Source organism: Urocampus carinirostris, chromosome 10 (genome assembly GCF_059441175.1).
Source record: "Urocampus carinirostris isolate Australia breed hairy pipefish chromosome 10, RoL_Ucar_1.0, whole genome shotgun sequence".
Classification (NCBI taxonomy): domain Eukaryota; kingdom Metazoa; phylum Chordata; class Actinopteri; order Syngnathiformes; family Syngnathidae; genus Urocampus; species Urocampus carinirostris.
In genome coordinates, this window is record NC_142358.1 from 40,014,777 (window position 1) to 40,037,415 (window position 22,639).

Genomic DNA, 22,639 nt, shown 5'->3' on the forward strand with positions numbered 1-22,639 from the left:
AAGTTTAAAATGTGACACAAACTAACGTTTTCCAATACTGTAAAAATGTGTACAACAAATATCACATTTCAACTCCGGGTGTTACTGTGTAACTATGAGACGAGAGTGAAATCAGCTCCTTAGCTTGTTTTACTCTTGCTCCTGTCTTTCCTGTTCGAGCTCAGCAGAGCTCAAAGTCCTCCCATTTTAAAGAGGCAGCGCAACAATTTAATACTTCATTCCTAATACACATTAAAGGGGCCCTATGGTCATGAAAATACTGTGTCACGACCAGAACGGATTTAGGACCCAGATGCGTAACGTTAACCGCAAGTTTATTAAGATAAAGAGGAAACGCCTGCGATCCGGTGCTTGCTGGACACGGGAAGCAACAGAGTCGGAACGTGTTCCGAAATGCGGAAGTGGATCTTCCGGAGCGGGAGATCGTGGTGTCGAGGCTAGAAAAAACAGGTCGATAGCCGGGACGGGAGAGCAGACGTGGTCGGGGTCAAAAAACAGGTTGTAGCCGTAGACAAACGGGAAGCACAGGAACGGACGGGTGGGAAACGGGTGCAAAAAGCGGGACCGACAGGAGTCAGAGTCAAAGTGCTTGCCTTGTAGAAACAGAGGTTTGCTGACGGACTGACAAGAGGTGAGTGAAAGGACGGAGTTTAAGTAGGACGGGGAACCAATCAGGAAGCCAGCAGCGGCTGGCGCCAAAGAAGCGGGCCCAGATGATACTAATCAGTCATCATGACATACTGTACAAATTGTGAAAGTAGTGTTGCAGACACGGCCATTAATGCTAATGTCTTTGCATTCAAGCATTCTGTCAAACCAAGATGCTAGCTAATAGCATCACTTTAGTAGGCAAGGCCAAGTAATTTAGCAGCTACCGTAAATTCCGGACCATAAGCCTCTACTTTTTTCCCAAACTTTCAACCCTGCGGCTTATTCAGTGATGCGGCCAATTTATGTCATTTTTCTAACGGCCGCCAGCGCTCGAGTACAAAAGGTAAGATTTAGACCGGTGGAATATATGCGCTGAGGAAGACTGCAACTTCTTGGCTTGTGCATAAATTAAATTAGCGTAAACATACCCTCATCATGCAAAATGCAAAAAGAAAGGCACATCAAAAAATCCACCATCACCAACGGATTCCAAAAAGCCGGTCTGCTGTGTATATTTTTCCCACCCTTACCTTTGGAAATATACACTTTTTTTTCCTTGGATTACTATCAACGGGATCCGGACTCTGCAGGTCTGCATCAAACCTTAAGTACCGGTATCATTTTCCGTTCATTTTGCCGGCTGTGATTTTTGGACTGTGGACTTTAATGAAGGACATTCAGTTTCAACCGCGGGACTTGAAGTCGGGTTTGGGTTAATTTTGTGTTTGTGTTACATTTTTTAATGTGGGCGCATGCGGCTTATATACAGGTGCGGCTTGTGTAAGTACAAAATCGGTTTTCCTCTTAAAATGTGGTGGGTGCGGCTTATAATCAGGTGCGCTCTATGGTCCGGAATTTACGGTAATTCCAGTTTCATGGAATTAAATGCTATAGTCTGTACAGCCCTTTGGGACTTTTTGTGTTTACGGGCTATAAAAATCATCTTGACTTGTACGAAAACGAACAAACTGTCTGAGTGTATGAAGTCTGCTATCCCTACTGTGATTGGCTGATCACATTTGAGGGCGGGGCTTAGCCCTAGGTCAATTATCCACCTGATAAGGTTCCTTGGAACTTGATGAAGGTGTTTGACTCAGTGGTTAAGCCAAACTCAAAGACCTGAAACCAAAAGTGAGTCAGCAGACAGGAAAGGACCAGTGGCAGGTGTTTCGGCGGGGCCCCGAAGCAAGTGAGTCACATAGATTTGGACTCCACGAGTGAGAATCCAGACGTTAGCTCATTTTAGTCATATTGTTTTGCTTTTAGAGAAAGGTATCAAAGTTCTTCAGCAACCTTTGGCTCATTTTAAATGCACAAGAAAGGGTGTGAAGGATGTGCGGCTGCACGTTTTGTCCCTCAAGGAGAACGCTTTGACATAGCTGAAAACTGAGAAAGGTTTCTTCAGGTGGAAATTGGACAAAAGTGGAACCAGAGATGTTTGAAGTCCAAAAGTTTCATTTTAAATTGTTAGATGTACTCGAGGCAGATAAATACTACAAATGTAATTAGAATTTACCAGTTTTCTTCGTCGAACATTCTTGACTGTGATAATATTATAGTTGCAGAGTTTGTTTTGGGATTCAATTATTTTGTTGATGATTTTGATAGAATAAAAATGCTCAATTTGACTATTGTTTAGATCGGGGATCGACCAATTTTGTGAAGCTGAAAGCTTCTTTATTTGTTGCCAGTTTGATAAGCATTTCTGAAATAACATGTTACTACTATGTTGTTGCTTGTCAGGACCAGAACGGAAACAGGACCCAATTGCGTAACGTTTACCACAAGTTTTATTGAAAGAAAGAGGAAGGGCTGCGCCTACGATCCGGGGTTCGCTGGACGCGGGAAGCAAGTCGCTCTCGCATTTGGATTGTGATCCGAACGCGGAGGTGGATCTTCCATGAAGAGCGATGGCGGTTTCAGGGACGGAAAAACTGATCGGTAACCGGGACTGGGAGAGCAAAGCGTGGTCGGGGTCGGAAACGAGTCGTAAGCCAGGACGGGAGAGTAGACGTAATCGGGATCAAAACTGGGTCGTAAGGCGGGACAGGAGAGCAGACATGGTCGGGATCAAAACAGGTTGTAGCTAGAGACAAACGGGAGCAAAAACGGGATGGAAGGGAGTCAGGGTTGAAAAAGGCTTCGCAGACGGACTGACAACAGGGGATTGACTGAACTGGTTTAAGTAGGGACAGGGAGCCAATCAGAGCCCGCAGCGGTTGGCGCCAAATGACCGGGCACCGGTGATTCACATCAGTAATGACAGTTACTATGCTAATAATATGTTATTATCAGGTTCTAATTATTATAAGAGGCAAAACCTTAGTTTGGTGAATCATTTGCAAAAATAACACCCATGTTTTCACAATATTTGACCAAAAAGGAGAACAATTATTGGTATAAAAATCTTAATGTAGGGTTATTATTATTATTATTATTATTATTATTTTACACAAAGGGCCCCTTATAGTGGATGTTGAAAAAAAATCTGTAAAAAGCAGGTATTTTGTTGTAAGAATTGGTGTCATGATTACCAATGCGAATCACCGGTGCCCGCTCATTTGGCGCCAACCACTGCGGGCTCTGATTGGCTCCTTGTCCTTCCCTGTCCCTATTCAAACCCTGTCCTGTCAATCTCCGGTTGTCAGTCCGTCTGCGAACCTCAGTGTATACAAGGCAAGCCTATTTCGACCCCTTAGTCCCGCCTGTCCCGTTTTTGCTCCCATTTGTCTCTGGCTACGACCTGTTTTGATCCCGACTATGTCTGCTCTCCTGTCCCGGCTTACGACCCATTTTTGATCCTGACTACGCCTGACCCCGACCACGTTTTTACTCTTCTGTCGCTGCTATCGACCTGTTTTCCGTTCCTGACACCAAAATCGCCCACTACAGAAGATCCACTTTCGTATTTGGATCACAATCTGATTGCAAGAGCGATTTGCTTCCCGCCTCCAGCGAACACCGGATCGTGGGCGCACCCCTTTTTCTGTCCTTCAATAAAACTTGTGGTAAACGTCACGCAAGTGGGTCCTGTTTCCGTTCTGGTCCTGACAAAACTGTCATAAAAAATCCATTACAAAAATGGTTGGTGAATTATTGTGATAATAGGTTACTCGTTGAGGAATGGATTTTTTTGCCATCTAAGCTCCAAAATGTCGTTAACTGTTTCTGAATCTGTTTGTGCTAAGAATCTGTCTTTGTTTTCTAGGAGCTAAACGTCGCTACATGACCACCATGACTTCTCAGGGCAGCTTTGGCAGCAGCTTATTATGTGAGTAGCTCACTTGTGAAAAAGAAATGTATGTCAGTAATTGAAGCACTCTTTCCATTGTCTTGTACTAAATGTCTGCTTTGTGGTCCGGCCCTCTCCAGTTCAAACTATCAACGATGACCTGAACGCATCATTGGCCAGTGCCGATGCACTCGACAAAGAGTTCACTTCCATGTTTAAGGAGGCTTCGTCTGTACCGACAGAAAAACAATATGGATTGCAGGTACTGTTGGCGTAGACAATCCGTGTCTCGCCGCAGGTTCAACTCCTGGGACCGGTCCGAGTGTTTGGACAAATGAAAGAAAAAGCTGAAGAGAGCAGTTTAGTTTAGGACTTTTATTACTAAGTTACAGAATAAAATAAAACCGTATACAGTGGTACCTCTACTTACGAATTTAATTTATTCTTTGAGGAGCTTTGTAACCTGAAAACTTTGGAAGTAAGACGCATTTTTTATGTAATTCTGTCACGGTTGCCATGGCGCCCAATTGGCCTCGCCCGTGTGGAGCCAGCTGCGGCTCGTTGACTGATTGTTTCTCGCAGAAAAATAGAGTGCGTGATAAAATCGACATTTTCATGTTATAACGTTGTCATGTATGATAATGTGTTTGCCTTATTTTACTTTTAATCACAGATTCCAACCGAAGGCATGAAGCACCAGATTTCTCCACTGTCTAACTCGTCCAACACACTGAAAGGGTCGAGTAGCTGGAACAACATCAGCTCTACATCACTGCCATACCCGAACACCAAAGCCACCCTCCACCCGAATGACTCCATCGTCACTACGATGAAAAGTGCGCCCACTTCCCCGGCGCCGTCGATCAGCCCGCTTTCCTCGCCCAAGATCAGCCGGGCGCATCCCCGGGCCCTTCCTGACGGGTACACGTACGGCCAACACAGCCCGAGGCATTCGCCCCACAGCCAGAGGCGTAGCTACGATGGGAATCTCCGCGGCTCCGTCGGCTACGCAGAGAGAAGCCCGTCCCCCGGCCGCACCGTCGCCTCGCACCTATCCCCGCCCTCGCCCAATAGGCTCAGCCCGTTTGACGGTCGAAGGTCGCCTCGCCCCGATCGAGGTCCGTCCCCTTTGGTTTTCCAACAATCCGTAGCTGACACGCTTCCCCGGAGTTTTGCTTATAGACAACCAAGTGAGTGATCTGTTGTTCTACTGCAGGGGTTGGAACGTATGCTATGGCTCTTTTTGTCTCGGAGATTAAACAAGGGCCGAAGTAGTTTTCTCTGAGACTTTCCTACTTCAGCATATGCATTGTTGAAGCAACACCGACAACGCTCTCGAGGCATAATGCACAAAACAGCACGGTCATTTTTTTGCACAGAGCCTCATTCGTCTGTCCACGCTGGCTGGAAAGAACGAGATGTTTTCGCTCGAGGAGCCGTCATGATTCGTTCATTTATCGCGCACGCGTGTTTCGTTGGCTGGGTTAAAACAAGGATCTCCCTTCTGAGAGGTGTCACAAAAACACACACTGAGCAGAGGAGAATGGGCGCTAACGTAAAGCCTCTAAATGACACGGCGCGCAACTGAAAATGGTGCGGAGTTTGCATGTTCTCCGCGTGCCTACTGGGTTTTCTCCGGGCACTCCTGTTTACTCCCACATTGCAAAAATGAATGACTGGTCTTTATTGTAGTACAACGAAATTGGACGGCTTCTCCTTTCAGTGCAAGAAGCGATGCTGCACGCTAGCATTAGGGATCCTAAGATTGAGCCAGGTCTCTGCGATGATTAAAATACAACTTTTAAGAATGTAGCGGTTTCCATCCGTTGAATGGGTAACGGATCTAGCGTTGGTGAGACACACACTCGGCAGGGATGACCTGTGTGTCGCTGCAGCAGTAGGCCGGACCTGCTTTTGCTGCCTCTGTCTCTTCCCGCACCCGATAACAATCCTCGAAGCACTCGGCGGTCTTGCCTATTTGTGGGGATCTTATATCGATAATGAAAGTCTCGACAAACTACCAGTTTTTGTCGGTAGTCAATGTCAACAAGCTGCTGTCGGGTGAAGTGAGTTAACACTGATGTATCCAGACAAACATATAGAAAGGACAAAGAAAAAGCACTGAATGGAAGAGCCAAGAGCTGCTGCATCCGTGTGTACCGCTATATTGCTATATATAAAACGTGCATGACAGGTGTATTGGTGACTCCAAATTGTCCCTGGGCATGGGCGAATTAATAAAAACTAAGCCCAGCTTCTGCATGAGGAAATGCATTTTCATTCAAAAATCGTTCCAAGTGCAGTACTAACTCTAAACTCCAAGTAAACATAATAATTTTTGTTGGATGTGATGTAACAGTATCACGGAAAAAAGGGCTCGCATTGCTTGGGACGGTGGAGTGGAACTGGTGATTTTTACAATCTATTAGGAAACGTGTGCACAAAGAACAGGTTTGTGTAAATGGCATAGACACAGGATTGGACTAAATAATATCACAAGCATCGTTAAAACTCAAATTGCTTCAAAGTAATCAGCACTGTGAAGCTCACTGAACACAGAGTACCCTGGAATGTTTGAGGTCTTGACAGAAAAGTCCTACAAACTATAAACTTTCACCTTCTGTTCTAATCCTATTTTTCCTTGTGGTGTGCTTTCTCCCAGATGAAGCTGTGCAGAAGCAAAAAAGTCCCAACAGGTGGAATGAGACGGATCTAGACATGTCCTACGAAAGCAAGCCTCACCACACCTACGACAGTTAGTCCTCCGTGTCCACTTCAAACTCGGCGCGTGAGATAAATGAGCGGAAAATTCCACCAAAAGGGTCTTTTGTGTTGTTGTTCCAGAAAGCGAATGGATCAGAGCAACGGTGCCCAACAGTAACTGGAGAGAGTCCAACCTGGATGGGCCTTCTCCGAGCCCTAGCCCCAAAAAGGTGCGTGCTGCACCTAACTTGGTTGAAAGAACAGTGGAACATCGGTTCTCGACCTTAATCCTTAACCCTGTTCGAAAACCGATTTGTTCGATCACCGAAATCATTTTTCCCATTAAAAATAATGTAAATCGTTTAAATCCGTTCCAACACCCTGAATGTTTACCTTGAATGTTTAACGTAAACTAAAGCTAACCCAGGCTAATCGTACGTTCGCGTTATCGTAATCTTCCGTACGAAAGATTACGCTAACATGAACGTGTAAAAATACAAAAATCAGGTCGTTTACAAGTCATTTAGCACCCGGGTCTCCACAACAAGTGGTGAGCGGTTCATTGGAAAGGGGGCTCCGTTCCAACACCCTGAAAGTTGGGCTCTGTTCCAACACCCTGAATGTTTACCTTGAATGTTCAAGGTAAACATAAAGCTAACCCAGGCTAATCGTACGTTCGCGTTATCGCAATCTTCCGTACGAAAGATTACGCTAACATGAACGTGTAAAAATTAAAAAAAATGGATAAGGAAAAGAATTATGAATAGGATTTCTTACCTTTGTGGTGGTCAGCAGAAGGCGCAGGTGGACAGTGGGGTATTCCCTAGCAAGATCAGACACTCGCACACCTCCTTCATATTTTGCTATTATTTCTTTCTTAAATGCAATAGTTGTACGCACTACTTTTCTTTTTTCACCTGTAGCAACTTTGCTGCTTGCACTGACTTTCTTCAGAGGCAAGAATTTCTCGAAATTTTTGGTCGGACACCGATTTGTTCGAACTGAGAGGCGTTCGAAAACCGAGGTTCCACTGTAAATCCCATTTATGTAAGACGTCTGTCTCAAGTCTTTAATTTAGGGTTTCAAGGAAATCCTAGTATCCTAGAACAATTTGACATTGTCCATAAACGATCCAATTTCATCTTAGTTTGTGATTACAATTTGATAACGCTGTTTGAGTATCTGCTATCTTCGAGTGATCAACAGATTAACTGTGACATTCATCCACACCAGTAGGTGGCATCAGATTGCTATTTTTGTTGTGATTATCTGCTAATGAGGCAGAAAATAAAGCAAAGTACATGATTACAGCAGGGCAGCATGGCGGAGCAGTGGTTAGAGCAGTTCTGGGGTCTTGAGATCGAACCTCCTGTATGGAATTTGCATGTTCTCCCCGTGTTTGTGTGGGTTTCCTCCCACGTTCCAAAAACATGCACGTCAGGTTAATTGGCCGGTCCAAACTGTCCCTAGGTGTGAATGAGCGAGTGAATTGTCTGTCTCTGTGTTCCCTGCGACTGGCTGGCAACCGGTTCAGGGTGTCCCCTGCCCACTGCCCGATGATTGCTGGGATGGGTTCCAGCATCCCCGTGACCCTACTGAGGATAAGCGGTGCAGATAATGGATGGATGGATAATTACAGCAAAATAATTTTCTTGTACTACCTTGTGAGCCATGGCTGCCACAATTATAAAACAATTTAATATTCTCAATTTATTGTCAAATTAATCTGCTTTATAGCCTGTCATGACCATTTATATCTTAGAAAATGACATTGGAAAATATATTTGTTATATTTTAGACAGTTGCCTCTAAAATTTTCAATGAAATCGTGTGCCTTGGATCTGAAAATTTAGAGAAACACTGCCCTACATAATTTTTGCCAAAATTATGAGAATCTATTGCGTCCTGGTCATCCTGGAAGAGTGATTGCCACTTGTGAAGCCCCTTCTCAAGGTTTCTATTTTCCCCATGCTGAGGTTTTGAGATTGTCCTTGCTTGCATGTTGGTTTAAGATCAGGAAATGGTGTCATAATAGTCTATGGTTTGCACTAACCTGTGGTCTGTGCAGCCCTTTGAGACGCCTTGTAATTAAGGGCGTCACAAATAAACATGACTTGAGGTTTTTGAGTTTTTTTCCCTTGCCCTCGTGTAGGTTTCAGATCAGGGGATGGTGTAATAATACTCTGTGGTTTGCAATTATCTGTGGTCTGTGCAGCCCTCTAATTTTTATTCTGTGCAGTCCTTTGAGACTCTTCCTTCTCAAGGTTTCTTTATTTTCCTCATGTTGGGGTTTTTGAGTTTTACCTTGCCCTCATGTAGGTTTTAGATTAGGGGATGGTGTAATAATACTCTGTGGTTTGCAATAATCTGTGGTCTGTGCAGCCCTGTAATTATGTAATTGTCGTTCTGTGCAGTCCTTTGAGACATCTTGTGATTCAGTGCTATACAAATAAGTGTGACTTGACTTGAAAGTGAAGTTATCGTCTTGTATTATTCCTATCAATTGATATAAGGAAATCCATATAGTTCCAATGTCTGACTCTTAACCAACAAAATAATTTCGGAACACTACAAGTCCGCACCAAAAGATAATCACTCATTGACTTTGTTGCTTGGATGTAAAGATGTTCAAATTTACCAGAATTTGTCCTCTATAAAGACACCAGAGACACAGTCATGCATTGTTAGACAAGCCCAAAACGAATCCGGTCCTGCAGGATGAGGAGACATTGAATCAGTCCACGTCCATAAAATCAGTTACGGTGGCTCTTTATTTAGAAACGGTATCATCTGCACACCCATCATTGAAAAGGTAGTTGTGAAATGTGAACACCCATCTTGGCACAACTATAAAAAAAAAATGTTTCACATGGGCGTGGATTCATTGAATTGTGTTCCCAGAAAAATCAGGGAGTGTTCTTCAGGAACAGCCAGAGGGAGATTTCAATTTAAAAAATAATATAGGAGTGCATTTCGGGATGACAATTTATAGCTACACAAATTGAAATATCCACAAAATACAAAGTATACTACAATAATGATAATGCAAAATGTATTCGATTGCAATAAATGTTCTCTGCAATTATGTTTTTATATGCATCTGTAAGCATAAAAATAAATTAAATGTAATTTCCAGAATATAAATCTCTAATTCAGTATCACGTGGGTCTTAAGATTGATCCTTGAGGAACACCACAGACTTAAGTGAAGGGAACAGACAACTGCCGAAAAAGTGATCATGTATTAGGGTGCAAACCATACAAATGAATGATTATTTGTGTTTTTGTTTTTTGTTTATCAGAATCACCGTACACAGCCCTTGCAGTTTCCCCAGAATTCCCTGCCAAGGAACACTCGCGTTACAGTTCTTCCTGACGTGGCATCACCGCCAATGTCCCATCAGTATAACCCACAGCCCATCATCTCCCGCATTTCCATTCCGCCCATTGCCACGCAATCACGCCAGCACAAGCCCATACCTCTCTCCGTCATCATGCGTCTTCAGAACCCCCACTGGGGTTCCATGTCTCCTCAGACCCCCCAAGGGGGGTTTCCTGGAGCCCAGAGAGAGGTACCTTACCAGCCCGCCGGATCCAGGAATTTCTTTTTCAGCCAGGGTTCCATGCAGCCCCCACCAGAACTGAGACAACCGGCTGTTTACAGTGATGGTAAAAGATAATCACAGGTAGTTAACATTTAATTTCTTGAATGACTACACTGTATCTTTACTTCTTGGCAGCATTGAACCCTGGTGACATCGACGCTGAGCTTTCCCGTCTAGACATAGTCCACCACATGCCAAGTATCCACGAGGGCGAAGCGAACGCCCCTCTCAGCCCTCCTCGTCCCCTCAGTCCGACTCGGCTCCAGCCCGTCGTGGCCCCTGAGGCCCAGAACCAGGAACTCCCTGACAAAGAAGAGCTGCTGCGCATCCGTTCCGAGATCCCTCGACCTCTGAAAAGGCGCGGCTCCGTGGATCAGTCGCGCCCCCTGAAGACGGCGTCGCACTACGAGCCCAACCAGTACAAGAAGCTCATCAACAAGCTCTTCCAACGTAAGGATCAGCGGTCCAAGGGCGAGGGAGGCGGAGAACGGGGCAGTGAGACCAGTAGCTCGTCCGAAGGGGAGGAGAACACCCCAGCGCTTCCTCCGCCACATCCGACTCAGAGCTCCTGCACCCAAGATTACAGAGTACGAACCCAGAAACCGTCTGCTAGTCTGTATTTTTATCATGGAAGCTATTGTCATCGGATATTGCCACCTGATAAGCCGAGGATACTGGGCCAATACTCCTCGCTCCAAAGGTGTGCTTCATTGCGGCTGGTTTAGCGAGTTAGCCAGGTTTATCGAGTGTAATTTCTTTCTTTACCACAAGACCAAGCTTCATTGCGGCCCCAACATAGAAGAAAAAAGGGCAGAAGAAATTAAGAATGTGCTATTGACTTCTTTGTTAACAAGAATGAGTATTACATTTTATGGAAGGAGTAACTTGACCATCTCGATTGGACATTTTCATAAATAAGAATAAATAGATCGATAGATACTTTATTCATCCCCGTTGGGAAATTCACACTTCCAGCAGTATCCTTTTGTTGTTTATTAACAGATTAACAGGATGGCCTCGGGGTGCTGTGTTGTAGTTTTTCAACAGCGGTGTGGATGACGTCACACGCTAGTCCAAAGTTCGACGTCCCTGCAGTAGATGGAAATCTTTGTGCCCAGGGTTACACCACCTCGTGTTCACCCTTCCCGCAGGCTTTTGTGTCTCTGTCTGCCCTAACAGCCGGGTAGCTCCACGTTAGCGTCCAGGATGCTAGACGTGAGCCATGTTTCCGTAAAATCCAGCAAACTGCACTCCCTGTACGCTTTGATGTTTTTCCACCAGCACAGCCAGTTTGTCGGTCTTATTTGGTCGAGAGTTCACATTTACCATTATTACGGGCGGTACTGAAGACTTATAATGCCGCTAACCGCTTAGCTAGCTCCGGCTCTGCAGCCTCGATAGGGCCCCCTCATCACGCCGGCAAGACAATTCTTCAGGGCAAGGAGTTGATTCCTCGAATAAATGCATTTTTGTGCGTTAAAACCCATAACCATAGGATCCAAAGTCATCCAAAGTGTAGTTGTCAAACGGGACGAAAAACACCGAAGATAGAAGCAGACAATTAAAACAACAAATCACAAAAAGAGCGAAATAACACAGAGCTGCTGAAAAGGCTGCCGCTCGCGGCGGCGCCTATGATGTTATGATGAATAAGAGCATTCCAGTGCACGTTTACATGGCCTTCCAAAATCTGGATAAAGGCAATAATCTGTTCTCAATCTGACTATTACCCTCATTCCGTTCAGAACTACCATTCCATCTTGAGGGCCAGTCGGGAGCACAAAAGTTCCGGGAGACGAGCCCGCCTCAGCCCTCTAGTTCTGGCGCTGGACGGAGCACTGGTTGGCGAGCTGGATACAGTGCAGCGGGCTGTACAAGAGGTATGTATGCCAGTGCTACCATATAACATACTGCAGTTTAAAGACAAAAGTACTTGAATATATTCTACACAGTGCTTCTCCGTACAACCAAAAAACGTTTTTTCATGCATTCCAATAGATGCCAGACCCGAGTCAGCCTAATGACGAAGGCATCACGGCACTCCACAATGCCATCTGCGGTGGCCATTACAAGGTGGTGGACTTCCTGGTTCGCGTCGGCGCCAATGTGAGCGCACCGGACAGCCACGGGTGGTAAATATCTTGTCTTTAAGTTACTTTTAGGAAAGTCTAAACAGAGTTTATGTTTCAGGTGAGTCCCAAGTTACCGAATTTGCATTGAATTTTTTTGTTGGTGTGTTTGGGGCGGCAGTAGCTCAGGAGGTAGAGCGCTCGTCTTGGGATCAAGAGATCCCAGTTCGAATCCCGGCTCGTCCGTGTTACATGTCGAAATGTCCTTGCGTAAGACACTGAACCCCTAATACCCCCAATAAGCAGTGTAGCGCCTTATCACCGCCTTATTACCATATCAAGGGGTGAGGTAGGCTTAGGGTACCAGACAGAACCTTTCAGAAAGTCATCAACACAGCCCAGAAAATCATAAGCTGCTCTCTTCTCTTCCCAGCAGAGCTGACAACCTTATGAAGGACTACTCTTACCCCGGCCACCACTTCTTTAACCTACTACTCTCTAGCAGATGCTACAGTTCCCTTGAATTCAGTGGTGTCAAACTCATTTTAGCTTGGAGGCAAGACAGTAGAAAAACCATTATGACAGTGGCTGGCAGGGTTGGGTAGGGTTACTTTAACTTGATTACTTTCAATGACTTTTGGATTACTCCAATACCAAATATGCTAATAAAAGACAAAAGAAACTAAATATGAATAAAATGACAACATTTTGTGCAGGCTTGGGGAGTAACAGAATACATGGAACGGCAAAAATGATGTTGGCAAGCTGTTTGGATTTTGTTTCTGTCGCATTTTATGTTAGTTTTGCCGGAGATCAAAGCCAGGAGAGAAAGCTTACCACGTGTTGTGAGTCATCATTTTATTCATATTTAGTTTCTTTTGTCTTTTATTAGCATATTTGGTTTTGGAGTAATCCAAAAGTACCGTATATTCCGCACTATAAGGCGCACCGGGTTATAGGGCGCACCCCGAAAAAATAGTTTTTGGTCCTATATTTTCCATGCATAAGACGCACCGGATTATAAGGCGCTACAATGGGAACGTCGACAAAACAGTCAGATAGTTCAGTCCAGCTTATTACCCCCTTAACATTCCCAAAGCTTGCAAAGACGCAAATACGTGTCGAGAACACGTGCGGATGCGGTGTCCGTACGATGTCACTCAAATGCATCGTTCCAAATATCATTCGGAAGGTTAAAGTCTTGGGATTCAAGAAATGCCAACCATTCCTTAGTTTCTATTTTCTTTTTCGCTCGCAACTTTACTGTGCATATGACAATAAACACTTGGAATTGAGTTTAATTTAAAAATAGACACTCCATTCCATCCGTTATCTGCACCGCTTATCACAGAAACATCGAGTTCAGTCTGAAACAAGATACTGGGAAAATATATAGCCGGAGTAGCTCACCGAAGTCGTTGTGTTCAATAATAATGTGCAACCAAGGTCCTCTTATATCCGTGAGTGTAGTAAATCCAAGAGAATAAAATATTTACAGATACAGAATGGTTTAACATGTTTCCTCTATGCTGTAGACAACCACACTTGCTATTCACATTCATCTTTTTCGGCCAATTGCAGGCTTTGTTTCGCCGCTTTAGCCTATGCCAGCCTGTAAATGATAAAAAGGATCCGCCCCTTGACCTCCGAATAACTTTAGCCAATAGTGATCGATTCAAATGATGATTGACACATTGGTTAGCCAATGAAACGCCGGTAAATAAATCCCAGCATACACCGCGGACTACTGGCGTTCGGGGGAAAATCGAGTCGGCGGCTGCTGCATTAGTTGCAAGACTTTGCGAATTAATATTGATCCATAAATAAGGCGCACTGTATTATAAGGCACATGGTCAGCTTTTGAAAAAAATAAATGCTTTTAGTTGCGCCTTATAGTGCGGAAAATACGGTAATTGAAAGTAATCAAGTTAAAGTAACCCTACCCAACCCTGGTGGCCGGACTAGTAAATTAATAGCAGCTGAAGGGCTGGGTTTCTTTGGGATGCTCGCAATGAAATTATGATTTATGAATGTAAGACCTTGATTATAAAACAATTATTTATATATTTTTTTTCTAGATATTTTTTCCCTTACTAAGATTTAATCTCATGTAGCGTTTATCAACAATGCATTTTTGTAGGACATACAACATCGGGTCAGTATTCTGTTTTGCAATGACGGCAAAATGATAAAACAATGTCAGACCATAGGCATTGAATACCATGCTTGAATTCAATTATTTATATTTATTGAATTTTATTGGGTATTCGCACCTGGGTGAGCGTTTGCCTGATCCTGTCTACTGTCTGTTGAACAAAGGACATGCAGGGGTTTGCCGCCTAGGAGACTGAAACCAGTTCATCTAATGGTGCCAGGAATCGATTTGTCCTTTAAAGGCGTTATAGGGGGAATAAATCAAATTAGAAAAACGCCCAGTTGCCTTAAATTCTGTCTACAGTACCCAACCAATTAGGTTTAAAGACCTAAGAGGATGGAATTATTTGTGCTGATCTAGCTGTAGCTTTTTAGCCGATCTACTTTTAGCTAGCTAACTTTCAACAGATTGACAAAACTTTAATAACTAAATCTAATATTTTTTCAATTGTACTTAAAAACATCTACAAAAATTTGCCATAACAGGGTAGAACTTTAAAAGTGACTCATAACACAATTAAAATGAAATAAAAAGTAAGGAGAGTAATAGTTGAAGCTTACCTCTTTTTCCACCAAAATCAAATGACGTCACTTCCTGTAAATGGCTTTTATGGAATTGTAGTCTTTTTGGGGGGCCATTGAGCACATTCTAACAGGGAGGGTAGTTACTACTGCGACATGTAGAATTTAAACAAAATAGAAAGTAATAATATCAATTCATAACATTCAATTGCATCACAAAATCTGGTTTAGTGTAGTTGATTAAATGATTAAAGAAACAAAAATGATTTTATCATTTTATGGCCTACAACTCTTGAGGAAGTTGATTGGATGACACTGTGGATACAATCAAATTGAGCATGAGTGTCACCAAAAATACATCTAAAATACAAAATAATCTTTAAAATGCATCTCATCTCATCTCATTAGCCGTACCGCTTATCCTCATTAGGGCCGCGGGGGGGCTGGAGCCCATCCCAGCCATCTTCGGGCAGTGGGCAGGGGACACCCTGAACTGGTTGCCAGCCAGTCGCAGGGCACACGGGGACAGACAACTCATTCGCTCATTCACACCTAGGGACAATTTGGACCGGCCAATTCACCTGAAATGCATGTTTTTGGAATGTGGGAGGAAACCGGAGTGCCCGGAGGAAACCCACGCAAGCACGGGGAGAACATACAAACTCCGCACAGAAAGTCTGGAGCTGGATTTGAACCCACGACAGGTTCCCATGACATGAACTGTGCCGCCGTGCTGCCCCTTTAAAATGCATATTAAGGGTTAAATAGTCCAAGTACTTTGTATAAACATTTTGCAAATTTTAGAGGAAAATCAGGGTGAAAGAAAGATACGGACTTGAAATGTGTCTCCTAACAGAGAAGGGCTAGGGAACCTATGGCTCGGGAGCCATATATGGCTCTTTTCATGAGTACATATGGCTCCGAAATAAAATGTAACTATTGCACATCTCTCCGTGGCGTTCCAAAGTCAAGTGATTTCATCCTGATTTTGGTCCATATAAAGCCGAGCAACTTAATGCAGAAGTTCGATAAGAAACCATTTAAACGGATAGATAAAAACGCTGGCAAACGACTTTGATTGGGTGAGCCGTACAGGTGGGCGGATCCCTGCACACAGCGCAAGGCACTTCCTCTCTCTCGCTCAGTGCAGTCTACACCCAAAGTGAATATGACAATAAGCTTATCGTTTTCAGTCATTTGTGACATTTTAACAAAAGAACTTTGCATGCACATTGTTTTGAAGCCGATATCAAGGACAAATTTCATGGAAAAAAATGGCCTCAACACTCTTAACTGAAGGTGGAAGGTAAATTGTAAATGGCATATTTACCTTAATTTGGCATTGACACAGGATTTGGCATTATTATCATTTCATACATTTGATTAAATCATCAAATGACACACAGTAAAATGAAATGTGCTGAAGAATTAACTTTTGTCTAGAGAGCGTGTTTGGCAGTTTTTCAATTTTGTCTGAAAATATATGCTGTGGCTTTCTCAATTTCTTTTTAAAACATTTTTGGGTCAGAAAGGTTCCTGTCCCCTGTAACAGAGAATCACCCGTACAGTAAGCACCATTTTGTGTTTGTTAGGACTCCTCTTCACTGCTCAGCATCGTGCAATGACCGGCCCCTGTGCGAGTTCCTGGTGAGGAGCGGCGCCGCCGTCATGGCCATAACAGAGAGTGACGGTGCCACAGCCGCACAGAAATGCGACCCTTATGCTCCTGCCTTTGAGGAATGCGAGAGTTTCCTGAGAGGTGAGCACACATATTTTATTTTTTTGTCTGTGGCGCTATTGTCAGACTACAGTTGTGTGTCTTTGGGGTTGCTACCTGATGTTTCATATCCTTGGTATCAGAATACATTTTGTCTATGATGCTTCTTACTGTCAGCAGCTAATTTTTTTGTCTCTGAGACTGTTTGTCTTGACGCTACTAACTCGTTATTAGTTTGCTTGAAATTCTTGCAAAACGCTTGAATGTAAATGTTGTGTTTTAAGGTTAAAAAGATTGCTTGAATTTTAGGTGAAGTGCTTGAAATTGTTGCCATTGACATGTTTCTTGGCAATATTACTCTATAGACCACGCAATAAATGTAGAAAAATAAAAAAATAAAGTGCGTGAAAATGACTCCGACACGCCTGCTCTGATGGCTTGTCATTATGGCATTGTCATGTAAAGAATCATCGCCCCTTACAGGTCGCACCCAGGAAAACGGCTCTATTTAGAAAACTGGATTTTTTTGGCTCTGCTCACTGAGAAGAGCCATTTTTTTCAGCTTTCAAACGCCTCCTCAGATTTGTTTGTGATTTTTATCATCTATATAATGAAACATTATGCACTAAATTATTTAACAATTAGTCATTTAACAGGAATACCTGAAAAACACATTAAATAAAAATTGAAATATTCACAGATATACAAAAGAAATCTGTAAAATACAAAAGAATTTGAGCTTTTTACGCACTGAACTGATTTGACGATGAACAACAACACAAAATCCCTGAAAATACAAAATCATGAAATCAAAACTGAAAATATTAACTGTTTAGTGCTATAAATAAATGATGAAATGCAAGTATTTATATTTCTATTTTACCTAATTAAGACACAGATCCTTCGAAAAACTCACAAAAACTAAAAATCAAATTAAGTAAAACATAAAGCAAAAGGTCAGTCGAAATATTGAATGCACTCTGCTTCGAAGCAATCAATATCATTAAGACGAGTCCAAATGTGGCACATTTTTCCGCTTTTCATACATAGAGTACTTTCTTTCTTTTGTCTTCTGTATTGTACTCAATTATCACCTAACAGGTATAGAGCCCTTTCCGAGGTTTGTAAACAAGTGTGACTTAGCCAAGCTGCGCGAGCATTATTGAGGCAGAATGGCAGAATTCATGTCAGTTTATAGCGGCCCTGTGACACAAAAAGATCGTCGATCATAGATAGGAACCACTCTGAAGAGATCTTTTCTTCCTCATGCCATGAGGCTCTTTAACTCTACCCGCAGAGTAAAAGCCCACATTAAACCACACCACCTACATTGCATATTACCGAATTTTATTGCAATATGTATTCTGTGTAGCACTATTTAGATATTCAATATAACACGCTACAGTGGGCATTTGCACGTCACACTGGGTATTTGTATATTGTATTCTTTTTGCTTTATTATTGTATTGTTCTCAGCGAAGGGATGCTGCTGGAAATGTGAATTACCCTTCGGGGATGAATAAAGTATCTATCTATCTATCTAAATTGTCATGATTACTGATGTGATGCACCTTTGGCGCCAACTGCCTCGGACTCTGATTGGCTCCCTGTCCCTTTTTAAACCCACTCCTTTCTGTCACCTGTTGTCAGTCCGTCTGCGAACCTCAGTTGACACTAGCAAGCCTTTTTTCGACCCTGACTCCCACCCGTTTTTGCGCCCGTCTGTTCCCCGGCTTCGACCCGTTTTTTGATCCTGACCACGTCTACTCTCCCGTCCCGGCTTTCAACCTCTTTTTGTTCCCGTTTCCGTTCTAGTCCTGACATAAACAGCACAAAGAATGTGCTAGCAGCAAGAAAGCGACTTTATTTTAGTCAACAACAACAAAAAACGTTCTTTTGAGCTGCGCTGGATTTCTTCCTTTGAAGGTAGTGCAAACATGGAAACATTGGCCTTGCAAGTGCTTGAATTTGGACATGAAAGAAAGCGTACAAATCCCGTTTCATACTCTGTCTTATGTTTGTATTTCTAATATTAACCGAGATTTCCGTCTGTCAATATGAATAAAATGTCTGTCAATGTAAGACTTGTGCATGTTCTGTGGTCTGACCACATGTCAAGTCCTGTTTATTTGTGATGCCCTTAATCACAAAGAGTCTCAAAGGGCTGTACAGACCACAGATTATTGCAAACCACAGACTATTATGACACCATCCCCTGATCTAAAACCTACATGAGGGCAAGGAAAAACTCATGTTGTTTCTCCAACTTTCTGCATCTGATGTTGCCGCCTAAAACCACAATTGTGTCTTTGATGTTGACTTCAGGTGTGGAGGAAGCAATGGGCATTGAGAATAGCGGCGTGCTTTATGCCCTGTGGAGTTACCCGGCTCAGGCTCCCGACGAACTGACTTTCCGAGAAGGGGACATGGTCACCATACTACAGAAACCAGAAGGTTCCGATTGGTGGTGGGCTTCACTTTGTGGCCGCGAAGGCTTCGTACCAAACAACTACTTTGGGGTAAGATTTAGTCTTGAGTAGATAAAACAAAAGTAACTGTTCATATTCATGTTCAAAAATTCTTTGTATTTTATGTACTGTAGTTTTCAACTTGTCTGACTATATTTGGATCTCTGGCACTGTTGATGTGTTTTCAATTCTACTCGTTTTGTTTTATGTCTATGTAGGCACAGAACGTGTAGTCTTCCTCTCCACAACCGTGCAGATATTTTGCAGAATATTCCACGCGCCGGGGACCTCGAGAAATTTAGTCTGAGACCGATTTGGGTCATATTCTGTAGAGCTATGACGTCACCGGATGGAAAAAAAAAGACTCATAACAATGGCGGGTCCCTTTGAAAAACTGTCAGCCGTTGTAGTAAACAGCGATTGTAAGAGCTAATTTTTGCTAGAAGAAAATAAAACGTTCCTTACCCTGTCGCTGGGGGAATGCTTTGTCCGAGTTGCGTGTTTTGATCATCAAAAACCGAGTGTGGTAAGTTTACCTTCCGTCATGTACAGCGTGCGTTCCTGTTTTGTCTTCGCCTCCTTTTAGGTAGGTGATTGTGACTTTCCTTTGTGTTTTTTCACCGCGTGTCTTGCAATTGGTATAATATTGTCCAGCTCCCTGATAGCGTCCAGGCTCCCGAAAGGCTTCCAGTTTTGTTTGGTCCAGGTTAGCCTTGTTAGCAGTTGAACAACTGGCTAGCCTGCTGTGCCCGTTTTTCTTTGTTGCTGTAGCCATCCTTTGTTGTTGACTCCCGGTTATTCTGGCTGCGTACTGCATGCTTCTGCCTGGCCAATTTTTTTTTTCTTGTTTTGCCGATCTGTCATGGTTAGCCCGTTTTAGCAGGCAACTAGCCTGCTGTGTCCCGGCTGGTTTAGTCCCTGTTAGCTGTCTGTGTGTTATTTTTGCCAGTTTGCCCCATTTCGAGTGCTTACCATTTGTTGTACCATTGCGGCACCCACCTGCAGCACAACGCCTAGGCATTCTCCCCAAAAAAAAAAAAAAAACCCTTGGCTTAAAACACTCAAACTTTTTGTCTAATTAACATGAAAACTAATATCGTGACGGGCTTGCTAGGGTGCTGGTGTGCTTTCCATGACGTCACAGCTCAAGAAATCAAAGACAAGACAGGCTGTCTTTACAATGCATTATCTTGAAAAATAATTAGAATACGCCAATGACATATATATATACATATGGACATTATACAGTTTGCACTCACGGTGTCACACCAGACCCCATTTTGTCTGGGAATCCTTTATATGGAATCTCATTCACCCCTTAATTTTTGGACAAATAGGTGTCCGTACGATGTCACCAGTCACAGAAATACGTCATGCCACCTATCATTTAGAAAAATCAACTCTTGACATTCAAGATATGATGATATACTAAGCAGAGAGACATCACGATCAGTCTGAAACAAGATACTTAAAAACTACAGAGCCGGCATAACTCACCAATAACATCCTCTAGCCGTCATCAAATTCATAAAATGTCTGCAAAAATGGCTTTGTTAAATCCAGAGAATCCAAACTTGTAAAATATTTACTCCAAAACACCCGATAATGCCGACAGGTTAAAAAAAAAAAATCCGCCTAAAAGCATTTCTGCTTCATCGGATGTTCCTGGTAGTAAAAATTATGCAAAAAAAGTATGCACATATATTTTGTTTTACGATTTGGGTATCCCTTTAAATCCGTGTGAGCAAATTTAGGGCTGTTGCCTTACATGTTGATGATGCCAGCTGACCTTATGTCTTTGATGATCCTGTCATGCACCACTGCAAACAATCAACGTATTCATTATTATTATTATGTCTGTTTCTTTCCAGCTTTTCCCCAAGGTTCGTCCAAAATCTATATCCTAGCTGGAAGAAAGCTCTTCGGGCAAGCAGCGGACGTAATGTATTAAGTGTTTTTGTGTGTTTCATACATTTGGTCAGTCAAATATATTTGAAGGAGGAGCCTCAGTATTCATTCACTCTCATTCACCTTGAGGTGGAGAAACAAGACAATAAGGTTATGTGGTAGAGCTTTCACTCTGTGAATTTGAATATTGATCTCAACAATGTTCCATATTTTCTGTTACGTCAAAGTGTTGTGTGATTTATTTTTTATTACTGTTCCATGCCGCCTCTTATTAGACTGGAAGTGAAAAAAAAGATTGTTCCCCCCGAGTGTAAAATCTGTTGATTTGTGTATATTATTTGGAAATTATTGTTTGTATTATAATACTAGTAACTGCACACAGTATGTAACCTTTTTAAATAAAAGCGTAATATCTAATGCTGACCAGAGGGTGGCGTTATGTAATCATTTTGTATTAATAATGTGCTCTTCTTCTGAAGTCTGTTTCTTCCAGCTGACATTTTGCAAATGAATTGGGGTAAATTCGCCAAAAGATTGCTTGGCACATAAACAAATTAATTACTTTTTATCTAAAATGCATATTTGGAAGACTGAGATGAGGAATGTTGGGCCAATCATTAGCAATATACTCTTTTCCTTTAACTCTGAAGTTTGAGAAGTGAAGATGTTCGATTGATGGGAGAATATCATAAACAGGGTAAGAGTGGACTGCTATTGTCTTCTTTAGAAAAAAGGCACAAGTACATGTCAAGTCATGTTTATTTGTATGGCCCTTAATCACAAAGAGTCTCAAAGGGCTGCACAGACCACAGATTATTCCAGCAATCGATGGCGGTGTCAGGGACGGAAAAACGGGTCGGTAGTCGGGACTGGGAGAGCAAGGCGTGGTCGGAAACGAGTCTTAAGCCGGGACGGGAGACCAGACGTGGTCAGGACCAAAACGGGTCGTAGCCGGAGACAGACGGGAGCAAACGAACAAACACAAACGGGACAGGTGGGAGTCAGGGTCGAAAAAGGCTTGCCTAGTATACACTGAGGTTCAAAGACGGACTGACAACAGGGGACTGACAGGACAGGGAGCCAATCAGAAACCGCGGCAGTTGGCGCCAAATGAGCGGGCACATCAGTAATCATGACAGATCTCAGCTAAGGTATATCAGACCTTTGAAGGCCTTCTAAGCAACTGTACCATTTTTAAACAGTGTCCTGAAATGAACAACTGAAATAGGTCTGTTGATGCATGCGCTAATGCTCCAAATGATTTTTTCTTGAGCAAATCCTGCGGCACCTTTTGTTCCCCCGCTCTGCATTCCAAACACTTTCCCAATGACGTCAACCTCCCCCTCTTGCTGCTGCCGCCTGCCGCGTGGGATAGCTCGCAAATCCCACAGGTTCAGCTGCATTACTCCAGTTCTGTCGACCCAGTACAGTACATTGACTGAAATACTGTATTGTTGGGTTATTTAGTTCCATTAAAGATGCAAGTGACGCCTCCAACAGGAATGACTGATACGAATTTCACGTTGCGCCATCAAATGCAAATTTCACCCACGCAAGCACGGGGAGAACATGCAAATTCCACACAGGAAGGTTCGATCTCATGACCTCAGA

At 43.0% G+C, this 22,639-nt stretch overlaps 1 protein-coding gene across 1 annotated transcript in view; it reads left to right on the forward strand.

Annotated features, from left to right (window-relative positions):
• ppp1r13l (protein phosphatase 1, regulatory subunit 13 like) overlaps positions 1-21,451 on the forward strand; it is a 37,151-nt gene extending 15,700 nt beyond the window's left edge. The window contains exons 2-13 of the mRNA XM_088345700.1: positions 3,860-3,922; positions 4,024-4,145; positions 4,557-5,073; positions 6,546-6,638; positions 6,728-6,816; positions 9,888-10,254; positions 10,326-10,777; positions 11,936-12,070; positions 12,189-12,322; positions 16,528-16,694; positions 18,978-19,171; positions 20,992-21,451. Coding sequence (XP_088201826.1) covers positions 3,877-3,922; positions 4,024-4,145; positions 4,557-5,073; positions 6,546-6,638; positions 6,728-6,816; positions 9,888-10,254; positions 10,326-10,777; positions 11,936-12,070; positions 12,189-12,322; positions 16,528-16,694; positions 18,978-19,171; positions 20,992-21,027 — 2,352 coding nt within the window. The 5' untranslated portion in view covers positions 3,860-3,876 and the 3' untranslated portion in view covers positions 21,028-21,451. The remainder of the gene's footprint in view (positions 1-3,859; positions 3,923-4,023; positions 4,146-4,556; positions 5,074-6,545; positions 6,639-6,727; positions 6,817-9,887; positions 10,255-10,325; positions 10,778-11,935; positions 12,071-12,188; positions 12,323-16,527; positions 16,695-18,977; positions 19,172-20,991) is intronic.
• The last annotated feature ends 1,188 nt before the right edge of the window (positions 21,452-22,639 follow it).